Source organism: Rhododendron vialii, chromosome 11a (genome assembly GCF_030253575.1).
Source record: "Rhododendron vialii isolate Sample 1 chromosome 11a, ASM3025357v1".
NCBI classification, from domain to species: Eukaryota; Viridiplantae; Streptophyta; class Magnoliopsida; order Ericales; family Ericaceae; genus Rhododendron; species Rhododendron vialii.
Genome location: NC_080567.1, coordinates 23967727 through 23981541, shown reverse-complemented (window position 1 = coordinate 23981541; position 13815 = coordinate 23967727). Strand labels below are relative to the sequence as shown.

Here is a 13815-nt window from a genome sequence, read left to right as displayed (position 1 = left end):
AGAAGATAAGACGGCATGAAAAACTGACTATGGCCAGGGTCATTTATGTTCATTTTTCACTGTACCTTTGTTCTGATGAATGGACAACCATAGAATCTCGAGGCTTAGCTCAAATAAATGAGCATGCAATGTAAGAGCATCCGCAATGGGAATAATCAAAATGTGTCACGTCAGCATTTGATTATCCATTTAGTTCATAATCAAACTTAACAAATTTTACCTCCACATTGGTTATTTTTGCATCCCTATAAAAAAATCCCCACAATACGCAATGCACCTTTGTCCAATTACAAACCAGTTTTAATCACGCACCCGACCACACCAAATTATTTTTCTCGATGAGACGATTCTAATATGGAGTGTTTTTTAGTTTTTTAGTTTTGAATTTGGTTATTGGGTTTGATTATTGAGTTTTGGTTATTGGTAACAGTTATTAAATTTGGTTATGGAATGGGTGAAATTTGATTATTTGCTAAAAGACTTGTAACTTTGCTTATTACAATGTGAGGTGTTTTTTTAGCATTGTTGCTAAATTTGCTTATCCATACCAATTTGCTTATTACAATGTGGATGCTCTAACATAGTAATTGAGAAAATTGGGTAAAAGAAATCCTCTCCCCCCAACCACCATTGAGAGTGCCCTTTTAAAGCAGCAGCGTGCTTGTGTGTGAGAGAGAGGGAGGGAGGGAGATGGGCTTCAAATTACCATTGAAAACTTCGTATCGAAGGGAACCAAAGATATAATCCTAGTTATAGCAATGTAACCCAAAGAAAATACTATCTGCAACTGAGAAAATGCCCTAAGTCAGTCTTACACCTTCGTTACCGATCGCGGTTAGGCAAGTTTGACCACATTTTTTTTACATGTCAATGGAACTCCCATGCATTGGAGCGAAGCCACTGGATTCTACACAAAAACACATATATCCAATACATTGGTTGTTCCATTACTGGGATTCAAGAAATGAGACCACATCTAAGGGAAAGAGAAATTCTGAAAACTACTTTCCAAAAAAAATAAAAAAATCCTGAAAACTAAGAGGAATTATCCAAATCTTAGTCGTGCATGGATGACCCACTAAACATGTCCGTCGCTTTGTGTCCAATTGCTTCGCTGGGTCGGGCTTTCCTAGGTCCATCCCCAACAATCCATCGGCACTTTTATGGGTTTGTTTGGATTTCGGGGAAAAGAAAGAAAAGGAAAGGACAATTAAAAAAGTTTTTCTTCCATTGTTTGGTCTCGATCCATCTTGAAAAGAATCAAAAAAAAAAAAGATAGATACAAAACTAACAAATAAAAAAAAAATTCAAATAAGAACAATAAAAAAAAAAACTCAGAAAACCCTTAGAGAAACTCATAGCAAAACTTGAAGTGGAGATACATAAAATTATCTTCCACTGAGAGAATGAATTGGCCGACAAGCGTAAACAAAGACACATTCGACGCTACACAGCAAAACCCCGCCAAACCCCTCCCTCCCTTTCAAGAGCGAGAAAACTCTCTCTCTCTCTCTCTCTCCCCTCCGAAACAGTAATGCTAGCAAACCGTAGCTTCCATGGAGTACCTCATCCTCCGCCCCTTCACTTCACCCGTTCCAACCGCTGCACACTCTCTCTCTCCTCTTCCTTCTCGCCTCGCTCCGAAACGACTCCGCTCTTACCTCCTTCTCTATCCACTGGTCCATCAGACAAAAGAAGGTCTTCTCTGTTCTGTATTCAAGCCCAATCGGAGCCGTCCGAATCGACCAGCGATGCGGCCGCTCTGTACTCCCAGCCTTTCTCCGTCAAAATCCCGGTCGGCGATAGACATGTAAGTAATTCGAAGTGAAATTCATGTGATTGGATTAATTAGGCTATTCTCTTTTGGGGTAATTGTTATATGTGGCTACAAATGAACCGAGTGGTTTGGGAACAGAGAGGCTTGACATGATAAAGGCCGGTTCGAGTACCGAGCCTCAATATTAGGCTAGTTGATAAATGAGCCGAGTCCAGCCGGAAGCTTTACTCCTTTACTTTATTACTCGCCTGTTTGCTAAAAACTTAATAAAGGAGCTTGAACATTTTAAAGCTCGTTTCGGCTCGTTTGAAGTCCTATTCGCTTCTTTGAGATGTCCAAAGAAATCTCTCTCTCTCTCTCTCTCTCTCTCTCTCTCTTTAATGTTGAAGGAAACAAGTTACGAAATGCTGTTTATTAGCTAAGCTGTTTGAGGTACTTAATTAAAAAATGGAGAGAGGCTAAAAAAATAATTCCAATTTTAGCCAATCTGCTTGGGCTGTTTGAGGGGCTTTGGGGCTGAATGGAGAAGTTAACCAAATGAGGCTTTTGGTGCTAAAATGACTTGTTGACTGCACAAAATGACTTGGCTGACGAGAGAGAGGAGAAGACTAGTCATGCTGTAAAATTACAAATTTGCAATAGCAGGATGCCAGAAACTCACCTGAAAGGATTACCTGAAATTTCCTCCTGCAATGTGGGTCAGGTTGCTCCAATATCCCACACAAGTGTCAGTAAATCTACACTAGTGGTCAGCCAATAACTAAGTGACTGAACCCACACAGTGTGCACGGCGGTAGGCTATGTTACCATATGTGGATAAGTAACTCATGTAGGAATCCACTTGAGGTTTAGCCAAGAGATGTTATTTGGGCTCATTGGTTCTGGTCATATATAGTGAAGATTCCCAGGCAAACTTCAATTGTAGGACCTAAGTCACAAGTTTGCCGAGTGGGCACGGGTGCGGGAGCACAAGAGCGTTAGACAATGCACCGAGATTATCAATATTCTACTTTTAGAAAATATGTCATGGCAGTAGCATTACTAAGCATTGGCCTTAGGTTTGGAGCACACTTTTATCTATAAGTTATTCGTACAGGAAAATTAGTATCTCAAAATTAGTCGGATAGGCCCCGCTAGCAACTAATCGCCGATTAATTCTGAATTTTGGAACACTGTTAACAGTAGAACTTTACTCCAAAATTATGAAGAGCTCATTTCCAAATGATAGAGATGTCATCTGCCAAAGGGCCAAACCACAAGGAGGTAATCCTTACTTTGCCATATATTTAATTATTACTATACATAACGTGTCCCCCAACGTGTCAGTGTCCTAGTTTTTTGGGAAAATCACGTGTCCGTGTATCCTTGTTGTGTGGTGTTCGTGTCTCATGCTTCTTAGAGCTGAACTGCAAAAGGAATAGCAGGTTAGTGTTGTCCGGACGTACTCCGACCGAAGGGTACTCCTAAGTTCGTCTCAGTGTATCTTTCTAGGGTTATAGTTTACCTTTTGTAGAGAGATTGTACTTGGGCTCCCATGACGTCACTCAAACCATTTTTCCAAACGACGTCACGCATGACAATTTCCATATGACACATAGGCAGATACTGCGTGGCAGAGCCATGGCACCCATCTATCCCAGTTGTTCTGCCAGGTTTGACCTTATCCATCTGGCTCGGTTCTTATGCTGACTGCATGGGCAGTACACTTGTTCTTGGATTGTCCAACCCATACCAGTTGGTCTGCCTTTCGGTTAGTTGGCCTCAACCATATTTGGTTCGGCCCACTGTTACAATAATTCACTTCGCTCGAAAGTTGAATATCGGATACAGGGAACTTTTCCTTCCAGATGTATTCCATTTCTTCCAAACATGTCCTCAAGTTTCGCAAATTTGTTTCCTATAGATTACTGGTGCATTTGCATCCATTTCGTTGATACTTTCACAAAACAATAACCCTGCATTTTGCCTGAATTGCCTTTTACAGATGTGGTTGAGACAAGTGACATGGGGAGACAAGCTAGTGCTGCTGTTACAGTAACAGATGGAGAAACTGTATGCTCTCTCTCTCTCTCTCTCTCTCTCTCTCTCTAAAGCATTTATACTGATTATTTTGTCTGCAGGGCATATGCGCTTATGTGTTTATATGTACGTCTCTTGTGTGTTTATTCAGTATTTTCGAAAGACAAAACATGTTACCCTGACTAATGTAAGAGAACCATAAGAATTTGGTGCAATATAGAGAAACTGTATGCTCTCTCTCTCTCTCTCTCTCTCTCTCTCTCTCTCTCTCTCTCTCTCTCTCTCTCTCTCCCCGTGTGTGTGTGTGTATCTATATAAAGCATTTATATTGATTATTTTGTCTGCAGGGCATATGCATTTGTGTGTTTATAAGTATGTCTCTTGTGTGTTTATTCAGTATTTTCGAAAGTCAAAACATGTTACCCTGACTAATGTAAAAGAACCATAAGAAGTTGGTGCAATTTACATACAATTTGCACAATAAGGGGCTTGTCAGTGCTGGTTCTACAGACGTGAAGCAATAATAGTGGTTTTGTCCTTTCAATATGTTTCTCGATGATGTACTAATTAGACTGTTCTTCGACGTTATGTTGGACAAATGTAGCTGACTATGTTTATACAAATATGCTTTTATTGGTGTTTCTTTAGGTGGGGCTTTTTTTTTTTTTTTTTTTTTCATTTTTCTTGGTCATTTTGTATTAAAATTCAGCCATTGGGGTGCTAGAGAGATGTTTTGCTCCATTGGGGTTTGTGTGCTAAATTTTTTAGCATCTTCTCCTAGAAACCTTAAGACCTAGTATTGAAGGGGAGTGATTTGTAGGAAAATGGGACATTTTATCTGAATTAGAAACTAAATAGTTGAGATCTCCAAATGAGTCAGGGTTCGCAGAATTTATTTTGAGGAGCAAAGCCTGTGTCGCCTTCCAACCTCTCTACCGTTGCATTTCAAGAGAGAGGTTAGAGCTTATTTGTATGAAGTGGACGCGGACACAATGCATGAGCGGGGGAGCGAGGTTTTTAAAATATTACACTGACAAATATTAGATTCAATGATAATGATTGTTGGGTGGAATATTTTCTACAGTTGTAGTGCATATGTTAACATATGAATAAAATATTGGAGTGTTGTGCCAATTACAATTCTTATTTCCTACATTTTAAATGCACGGAAATATTAGATAAAGGCGAAGTACTAATTTAAATTTGATCTAACCTTTTACGTTAATTGATGTATCTCTTGTTAATTGATGTATCTCTTGCTATCCCAGTTTAACAAACAACCTAAGGTTGGTTTTTGGCCTGGACGCGATTAAGAGTTCTCTGGGGGAAAAGTGTTGCTCTTGTACATAGTTTTTCATTGTTAGCTTATTTATTTTCCTTTGGTGGTTGTATATTATGCTTGATTTAGTTAGCAGACCTTGTATTATCAATGTAAAATCCTGTGTTTTTTTAATTTCAGGGTGTCTAGGTCAACTAACACGTACCGCGACTAATTTTTAGATGATCAATCTCATGTATTGGAGGGTTTATTTATATCAGGGTAAAGCCCCATATACGTATTGACTGGTCTCCAAAAGAGTTGATAGCACTCAATAGGTTTTGAACTTGAATGTAAAGGGGGGCAAACCCCCAAGTACCAAACCTTGGTCACTAGGCCAACCCTTTAGGATTAACACATAGTGTCGTGGTATGGTGAGTTTTTTTTAATGTAAATTGCTTGATGTGCGAGAAAACTCTATCGCTTTTAGGCAAAAGATTTCTTGAAATAAGTTATTCCTATTGCATCCCAACTTCTTTTTCTTTTATGTTTAGTGGTGGGTTAAATCATAAATGAGTATTTATGTTTGTGATGGAAACCTGGAAAATGGAGGTGTGAGGGTACAAAAAACCACTGGATTATACTCCTAATGGTTTTGGTTTTTGAATCTTGCATACAAGACTGCAGAGAGCTGTCTGTGTGATCGTGGCCGTGACGGTCCAAATTTTAAAAAAACTCTTCGCTAGTTTCCTCCCATGAAAACTATTTTTAAAATCTGGACCGTTGGATTAAAAAATGAATGATTGGGAGGTAACAGCAGAGACCTCCCTGCACACAGATTGCTGAAAAGTGAGGTCCTTGTTTTTTTGGGTAAATAGTCGTGCCTAAATTTGGGCCGATTGGCTGGAAGTTCCAAAACATGAGTACAGTTTGTTTTGGTTTGCATATCAATTGGGTTAGCCCGTGATACGGTTTCTGATTGAATCTGATCATTGGGCCACCACATGCATTCGATCCACGGGACCCGCCCCAGTACTGGGCTGCACCGGGCAGGTGCTTGTAGCAGTGTATTGAGGGTTGATATTATATGGGGCTAATGTTTAAGGTTAAATCTTGTTTTTTTGCTTTAACCTCACTAAGCAAATAGTCTTGATACAAAATAAAAATATTACTCCTAGATCAGTTGCATATCAATATTCAATTGGATGGATCAACTCTAAAACATAATAACTGAAGAATATAATTCCGATAATACATTCTCTAATGTTTAATACTCTCTGTCTTATAATTCTAGTTTATTGAGAAAAGTTATCTTTCATCGGATTAAGGGACAGATCTATAAATCTAGCTTAGTGGGAGCACTTTTCTGGTTTCCCATTCATTACAATACTTTTGATGGCAGTGGTTGTTACTTCTTCTTATCCCCTGTTCTTTATTTAGGGAAGACTAATTCCCATGACTTAGCTGCTCAAATCAAATACTACTCGGCATAATACCAGATCATCACCCACACTTTTTCCTTTTTACTTCCTTTTTTAGTCAATAAGTCACCACTTGGATTACATTTTCAAGCTTAATATGCCTCTTCTTCTTCTTCTTCTTCTTCTTCTTCTTCTTTTTTTTTTTTTTTTTTTTTTTCTGTTAATGAAGTTCTGAGGAATACTAACAACCATCACTCATCTTTCTAACCAATCATCGCAAATAGAGAAGTTTTGTCAGGACTGACAAAGCTCAGGTTCAAGTCTCCATAGTTCTTTATTGGGGCTAAACATACTCCTAATACCATCCGTACGTGGTGAGACGTTACATTCGGCCTTGACATAGGCACGGTGGGGTCTCCTACAAATATTGTTGTGGTGAGATGGGATAATTATCTGACAGAAATGACGAGATACCATTAAAAAAAAAAAAAAAACACCCACTAGACATGGTTTTAAGAGTGCCCATGTAAAGCAGTATCTTGACTTTCTATATGTAGTATAATATGCCTATTATATACGGATACTTGCGTACCCATCACTGTCAAGCTAAGAATGCTACATAGTTTTGAGCTAAGAATAGGAAAAACCATAGTCCCAAAATACCATGATCCAAAACATGGGAACGGTTTTGGCCTTGCCTACTGTTTTTTAAGTATTACTTTACTTTGCAATAGTGAGGGCTAAACTCCACTGAAATAATATCTTGAACAGCAACCATATAAGAAAGCTTTTATTCATCATTTCTTCCTTTCCATTCACAGTATAAGTACACCTCAAGAGAACTTCCACTACCATTTCAGACACACAACTTCATACTGTTCTAAACATTCCTGATCTGTTTTCAGTTTTCTAGTGGGAAGAAAGGAAAGGAAGAGATGTCGAGCACTGTTGGTCAAGTCATACGTTGCAAAGGTTTGTAAAATACGTATCTTGGATGTTCATTACCCCATTGATCTTTAATCTGCTTCGCATATTATTTGGTTCTTTTATCCTTTCTGTATTTTTGGTTAATCACAGATGGGTTTGTTACTCTGGTGTAAAATGCTGATTTGAGAATGTAAGGATTTTTGATGTAGCGTTGGGATTCAATGGGGTCATTGAGATTTGATCACCATAAATGTGTTTTGCCCATTTCTGATTTGTCCTTGTGCTTTTTTTCTTATCGGCGAAAGTGAGTATGGTTAGAATATTAGATAAGTACTTTCTTCTTTATCAGCAATGGACAATTTATAGAAAACTCGACAAGAGTACATTGAGAGAGAAAAAAGGAGAGGCATGGATAACAAAACTAGGCAGATTTCCAAACCTAGCTTATCATCTCTCAACACCAAACAAGGAGAAGTTAGATTAGCACCTTGGAAGAGGAGTTGAACTTCTAACCTCCTTTCTCCTAGCGCCTAAGTGCTCCCCTGATGCCATTGGGCTAAGGGCCTCTTGGCGTTTTCTGGTTCTCTTGCATGTAGGTTTTATGGAAAATCGATTGGCTAATAATCATGCATTATGTGCATCATCCCTTAATTTGATCCTTAACATATTATTGGATTTTTCTTTCATCCCTTTGATTTACGGGGTTTTGTCCATCTGGGCTATTAAATGATGTAGCATTCATGTCTGAATTGAGAACATAGGGATGTGATTTAGTTTTGATTTAATGGGGATCATTTTATTTGAAAACTATTAATATGTTCTTTGGAGACTTTGTCTATTCTGATTTATTATTTGTGCTTTTTTTTTTCTTTCCTTTGGCAATGTACTATTTGTGCTTCTTTTTCATGTGGGTTTTGTGGAAATGGATTGGCTCATAATGCCTTCTTCATTTTGGGTTCCAGCTGCTGTGGCTTGGGAAGCAGGGAAGCCACTGGTGATCGAAGAAGTGGAGGTGGCGCCACCTCAGAAGATGGAGGTTCGTCTGAAGATCCTCTTCACCTCTCTCTGCCACACTGATGTTTACTTCTGGGAAGCAAAGGTAACAAGATTTTCTCTTTATATTCATTTCCCGGAATCATATTCTCTTGACTTGTTCCATGATGTTTCCTTCAATTTCCCTTACCTATATTTTAATGATTCATCCTCCCTTGTGACACCCAAATCTGTTTCTTTTTATGTTGCAGGGTCAGAACCCTTTGTTTCCTCGAATCCTCGGACATGAGGCAGGAGGGTAAGTTGATTTTTCTTTCAAAACAAAAGTCTCAATCGATTAATATATCTTGAGCCATTGCCAATCCTTGTTTTATACTCCATCAAGCTTAGTTTAACTTTTAGATCAAAACTTGACGTGACATAGAGCAATCCAATTTTTAACATTTTTTTACCACAAAGTCTCTTTAAAAAGTCTTTAACGTAGTGCAAGAAAAAATAAGTTCTCCTAAAACAATACCATTTGGAGAGTATGATTTGAGTGAACATCGATTTGGCACAACTTGATGAATGGGTTGGAGTTCCTTGTTTCCCTTTTTCATCAAACTGCTACACGATGGAGGATTGGAAGTGCCCGTTGTGCCTCAAGTGAATGGTTTCGCTGACCATGATTTTTCCCCTGTAGGATTGTGGAGAGTGTTGGAGAAGGAGTGACGGAGCTTGCACCAGGAGACCATGTGCTTCCAGTATTCACTGGAGAATGCAAGGAATGTGCTCACTGTAAGTCTGAAGTGAGCAACATGTGTGAACTTCTGAGGATTAACACAGATAGGGGAGTAATGATCCATGATGGGAAATCAAGATTCTCTATCAATGGCCAACCCGTTTACCATTTCGTTGGGACATCCACCTTCAGCGAGTACACGGTGGTCCACGTTGGTTGTGTTGTCAAGATCAACCCGCTTGCTCCTCTGGACAAAGTGTGCATTCTAAGCTGTGGAATCTCAACAGGTACCAGAAAATGATAGTCTAATTCGAGTAAGGAAATCTGTTTGGAGATGTTTAAGTTTCTCATTGTTTGAGTGGGAGTTTTGAAACTACTAGTCATTGTTATGTTGTTCACATCGATGTGCGGAAGAATTTTTCAAAATTATGAAAACCAGTCATTCTGATGGTGCTTAAAAGTGGGCTGTTTTCAAGAAACTTAAGCATAAACAGTAGCACATACCCGTTGCCAAACAAGTTTTCTGTCTTCCCCAATACAGAGAAAATCAAAATAACTGAAGATCTGCACAAAGTTTTGCCTGGTGCTTTTGCTGAATAATCAATTTATTTGTTGGGTTTTTTTTTGGATAGGCTTTGGTGCAACTGTGAATGTTGCAAAACCAACAAAGGGCTCAACGGTGGCAGTTTTCGGATTGGGAGCAGTAGGCCTAGCAGTGAGTTTCTCTAAGTGCCATATACTTGAGTCTGTTAGCACAATCTATCAGATTTGTAATTACAGTAATTTCATTTAATTAGGCGGCAGAAGGAGCCAGAGTGTCCGGTGCTTCGAGGATTATTGGTGTGGATTTCCATGCAAACAAATTGGAGCGAGGTTGGTTATCCTATTAACGGTTTAACTTATATTTGCTTTACTTGAAACACATCGCTTTCATGATCACTGCCGTTTTTCTCTTGATTCCTTAAGATCTACTCCATATGTGATTAATCCCAATTAGTTGCATAACTCTCCCAAAAGTAAATTTTATTAGTTGGAACACCTGGAATTGCCAATTTTCATGGCCAACTGCATGTAACTATCTTTGCAACTTAGGCTGCATTTACCTCAATCCTAGGAGCATTTCTTGATTAATGACAAGAAACAGGACTCATCATACGAGAGTATAGGCCACAGTCATTGTTATTTATAGACCTTGGTTTCTACTTTCTAATATGTCTGTTCTTTGTATAACAGCAAAGCAGTTTGGTGTGACGGAGTTTGTGAACCCCAAAGACTATACCAAACCAGTTCAAGAGGTATTTTCCTGCTGTTTTAACCATTCCCTTCCATTATTTAGTACTTTGGTCAAGTTTATTATTGTTCTCGACTTTCTCTTCAGGTCATCGCCGAGATGACTGAGGGAGGAGTCGACAGAAGCATCGAATGTACTGGAAACATTGATGCTATGATTTCAGCATTCGAATGCGTCCACGATGTAAGTTTCCCAACCTTGAATTTTCCCTTATCTGCATTAATGTATACAGGGAAAGGACTGGGGGTGGTGTTCTCCCCCTTGTTGGAGGCTTGTAACGGTACTTTCAATGCCAAAATTGTCCCCAAATAACCACTTCAGTTCGTCATCTCTTCACAACTGCTTCGAGTTTGTTTGTGAACTGTTAGAAGTTTGGTTCCCTGTGGATTTCGCGGCTCACTCATTGAACAAATACAGCTTTGCATACTTTTATACATAAACATATAGGCTATGTGAACACCTATTTTCATATTATCAATGTTAAGAGTAGAGCTGATAAATTACGAACTTATCATAACAGGGCTGGGGTGTAGCTGTTCTAGTGGGAGTCCCACACAAAGATGCTGTATTCAAAACACACCCTATTAATTTCCTAAATGAAAGGACTCTAAAGGGCACCTTCTTCGGAAACTACAAACCCCGGTCAGACATTCCTGCAGTAGTAGAAAAATACATGAACAAGGTGAATTTCCAAATTCCGACTTCACTTCAAGGATATCTATTATCCATGATTTGTTGTTCCTGAATTTCTATTAACATATGCAGGAACTTGAGCTGGAGAAGTTCATCACTCATCAAGTCCCTTTCTCGGAGATCAATAAGGCCTTTGATTACTTGCTCAAAGGCGAAAGCATTCGATGCATTATCCGCATGGAGCATTAGAATGAAGGGAATCCATGGTATCTGACGCAATACTCTTTGTAAGCCTATGTCTGGGTTTTTATCCGTCTTCTAGGTGTTCATATGCTTCCACTAATTCCAATGTTTGTCCGAATTTTGGTAATAAAAGAGAATGTTATGAATCTCTTTTATGGTTTGGCGTCTGATTCTCTGTTTGTGCAAATTTAGGACGACGGTTTAGCCCAACAGCAAAACTTTCCATCGGCATCCCTGATGGCGCTTTGAATCGCAAAAAAAGGTCATTCTAAATGGGGATAAGATTGTGTACATCTTCGCCTATTTGTGGATCCTACAATTTTCAATGATCCAACACCACTAAAGTGTGGGGAGAAGATAAGACAACATGAAAAACTGACTACGGCCAGGGGTTGTTTGCATTCACTTTTCACTGGACCTTTCTTCTAATGAATCGACAACCATAGAATCTCAAGACTTAGATCCGATAAATGGGAATGCAATGGAACATAGGAATTTAGAGAATTGGGTACAAAAAATCCTTTTCCCCCCAGCCACCATTGAGAGTGCCCATTTGAGAGAGAGAGAGAGAGAGAGAGAGAGTATCTGCAACTGAGAAAATGTGCTTTACGCCTTCGTTACCGATCACACTTAGCAGTTTGAATACATTTCCAATACATTGGTAGTTCCATTACCAGGATACAATTCTAGAAATTCTGAAAACTATGAGGAATTGTCCAAAATCTTAGTTTTATATGTACGGCCCACTAAACATGTGCGTTTTGGTCTCTGCATGTCCCATTGCTTCTCTGGGTCGGACTTTCCTAGGCCCATCTCGAACGGTCCAACCACATTAAGGGTTTGTTTGGATTGAAGGGAAAAGAAACAAAAAGAAAAGAAAGTTAAAAAAAAATTTCCTCCCATTGCTAGGTTTGGAAAGAAAGTGAGGAAAATATGAAAACTAAGTTTTGAGCACAGTAGACTTTTCCTCCACTTACCTCCCACCAACTTTGCTAGCACCACACTTACTTACACACCCATAATACACCCACACTCACATGAGTGGTGGATCCCGCACACAAATACACCCACACTCACATAAGTAATGGATCCCGCACAGACGAGCAGTGCGTGTGTGCGGGATCTATCACTCATGTGAGTGTGGGTGTATTTGGGGTGTGTAAGTGGATGTGGTACTAGAATTATTATTCATTTCAATTACTTTCCTTTTTTTCCATAAGTTTCAAACAAACCCAAACGAAGCCAAAGAGTTTGTTTGAAACTTATGGAAAAGAAAGGAAACTTGCAAAATTTCCTCTGCTGTCTTTGGTTTGGGGAGAACAACGGAAGAAAATGTTGGGAAAAAACCTCGGCAATCACATAATATTCCAGAGAATAATTTCATTAACATTGATAATGTAACAGTTACATAATCGAAACAAAATACAAATACAAAACAGATTGAAATAATCGAGATACAAACTGAATTTTCAGAATATCAAACCGAGTTCTGTGTAATGCCACAGTCTCCTTAAGAAAGATTCGTTGCCTACCGTGGGTGTTGTAGGATCTTGTTCGGCGTCTTCCTCTCAGGGTTGGCTCGATTAAACCGCAAGCCGTCGAAACACCACCGTCGACCACCTTGGCGAACTGACTACCGCATGTCTCTCTCTCTCAAATAACAATATGCTGGAAGGTATAGTAGCACACTTGAATTTTAATACATTCTCCAAAACGTGAGCCTTTTTTATATAGAGTAAAGGAAGTATGATAGGTGTAATGCTGCCATTAACAGGAGAATGAATTCTGCCATTTGAATGAGGGAGGTTACAAGATTGAATACACCATCATGGTGAGGGGTTACAGGAGTTACGCAATCCACACATCAATACGTCTATTGATTGTGGTGCGTCCAAATACAACGAACCCGGGACATGCACGGTTGCCTCGGGAGACCTTCCAGTAGCCCTGATTTCATTCATCTGAAATTCTGTAAATTTCCAACAAAAAATAGCAAATTCAAGTTTTGTGCACAGAAAAATTTTCCTCCCAATTCCCTTGTATTTTCCTCCTTTTTCTTTTCTTTTCTTTTCTCTCATTGTTCTCAAGTTTCAAACACAGTGCAAGTTTTAATGTAGGGGTCTAGACTAGCTTGTGCGAACCTCAGACTAGTCCCTACAGTTCTTCTCACAGTCATTTCACACGCTTATGCATCAGGGTGAGGTTGCCCACAGAGTTGCTGGCAAGTGGAATTCAAAGATTCCAAACCCGTTGAGCCACCCGCATAAGAATTGATGTTTGTATTCATCAAACTAACAATACATGGAATTACATGGCAAGACTAGTGCACTCCTATAAACAACATAAATGAAAATGAGTAAGATTCAATTGACTACTGGCGGTGTTTGGAAATATTATCTACTTCTAGTTTATAAAAAACATGTTCTCTAAAATACAAGAAGAAAATAACCGAGGTCACAAATGAGAGAGGGGATGGCTGGAGGTGTTGGGGAGGACGGAGATTAGGCGCACATTTTCTTCGAAATTGATTAG

At 39.1% G+C, this 13815-nt stretch overlaps 1 protein-coding gene across 2 annotated transcripts; it reads left to right on the top strand.

Moving 5' to 3' along the window:
- The first annotated feature begins 1432 nt into the window (after positions 1-1432).
- On the top strand, positions 1433-11574 carry LOC131306599 (alcohol dehydrogenase 3-like). 2 transcript variants are annotated; one of them, XM_058332937.1, is made up of 11 exons: positions 1433-1810; positions 7381-7447; positions 8365-8501; positions 8647-8693; positions 9078-9403; positions 9749-9831; positions 9914-9989; positions 10350-10411; positions 10495-10590; positions 10928-11089; positions 11173-11574. In XM_058332937.1, the coding sequence occupies exons 1-11, from the start codon at positions 1535-1537 to the stop codon at positions 11287-11289; spliced, it is 1449 nt and encodes a 482-aa protein (XP_058188920.1). In that variant the 5' UTR covers positions 1433-1534; the 3' UTR covers positions 11290-11574. The 2 variants fall into 2 exon arrangements, with proteins under 2 accessions (XP_058188920.1, XP_058188921.1); XM_058332938.1 differs by lacking the exon at positions 1433-1810 and adding an exon at positions 3754-3829.
- The last annotated feature ends 2241 nt before the right edge of the window (positions 11575-13815 follow it).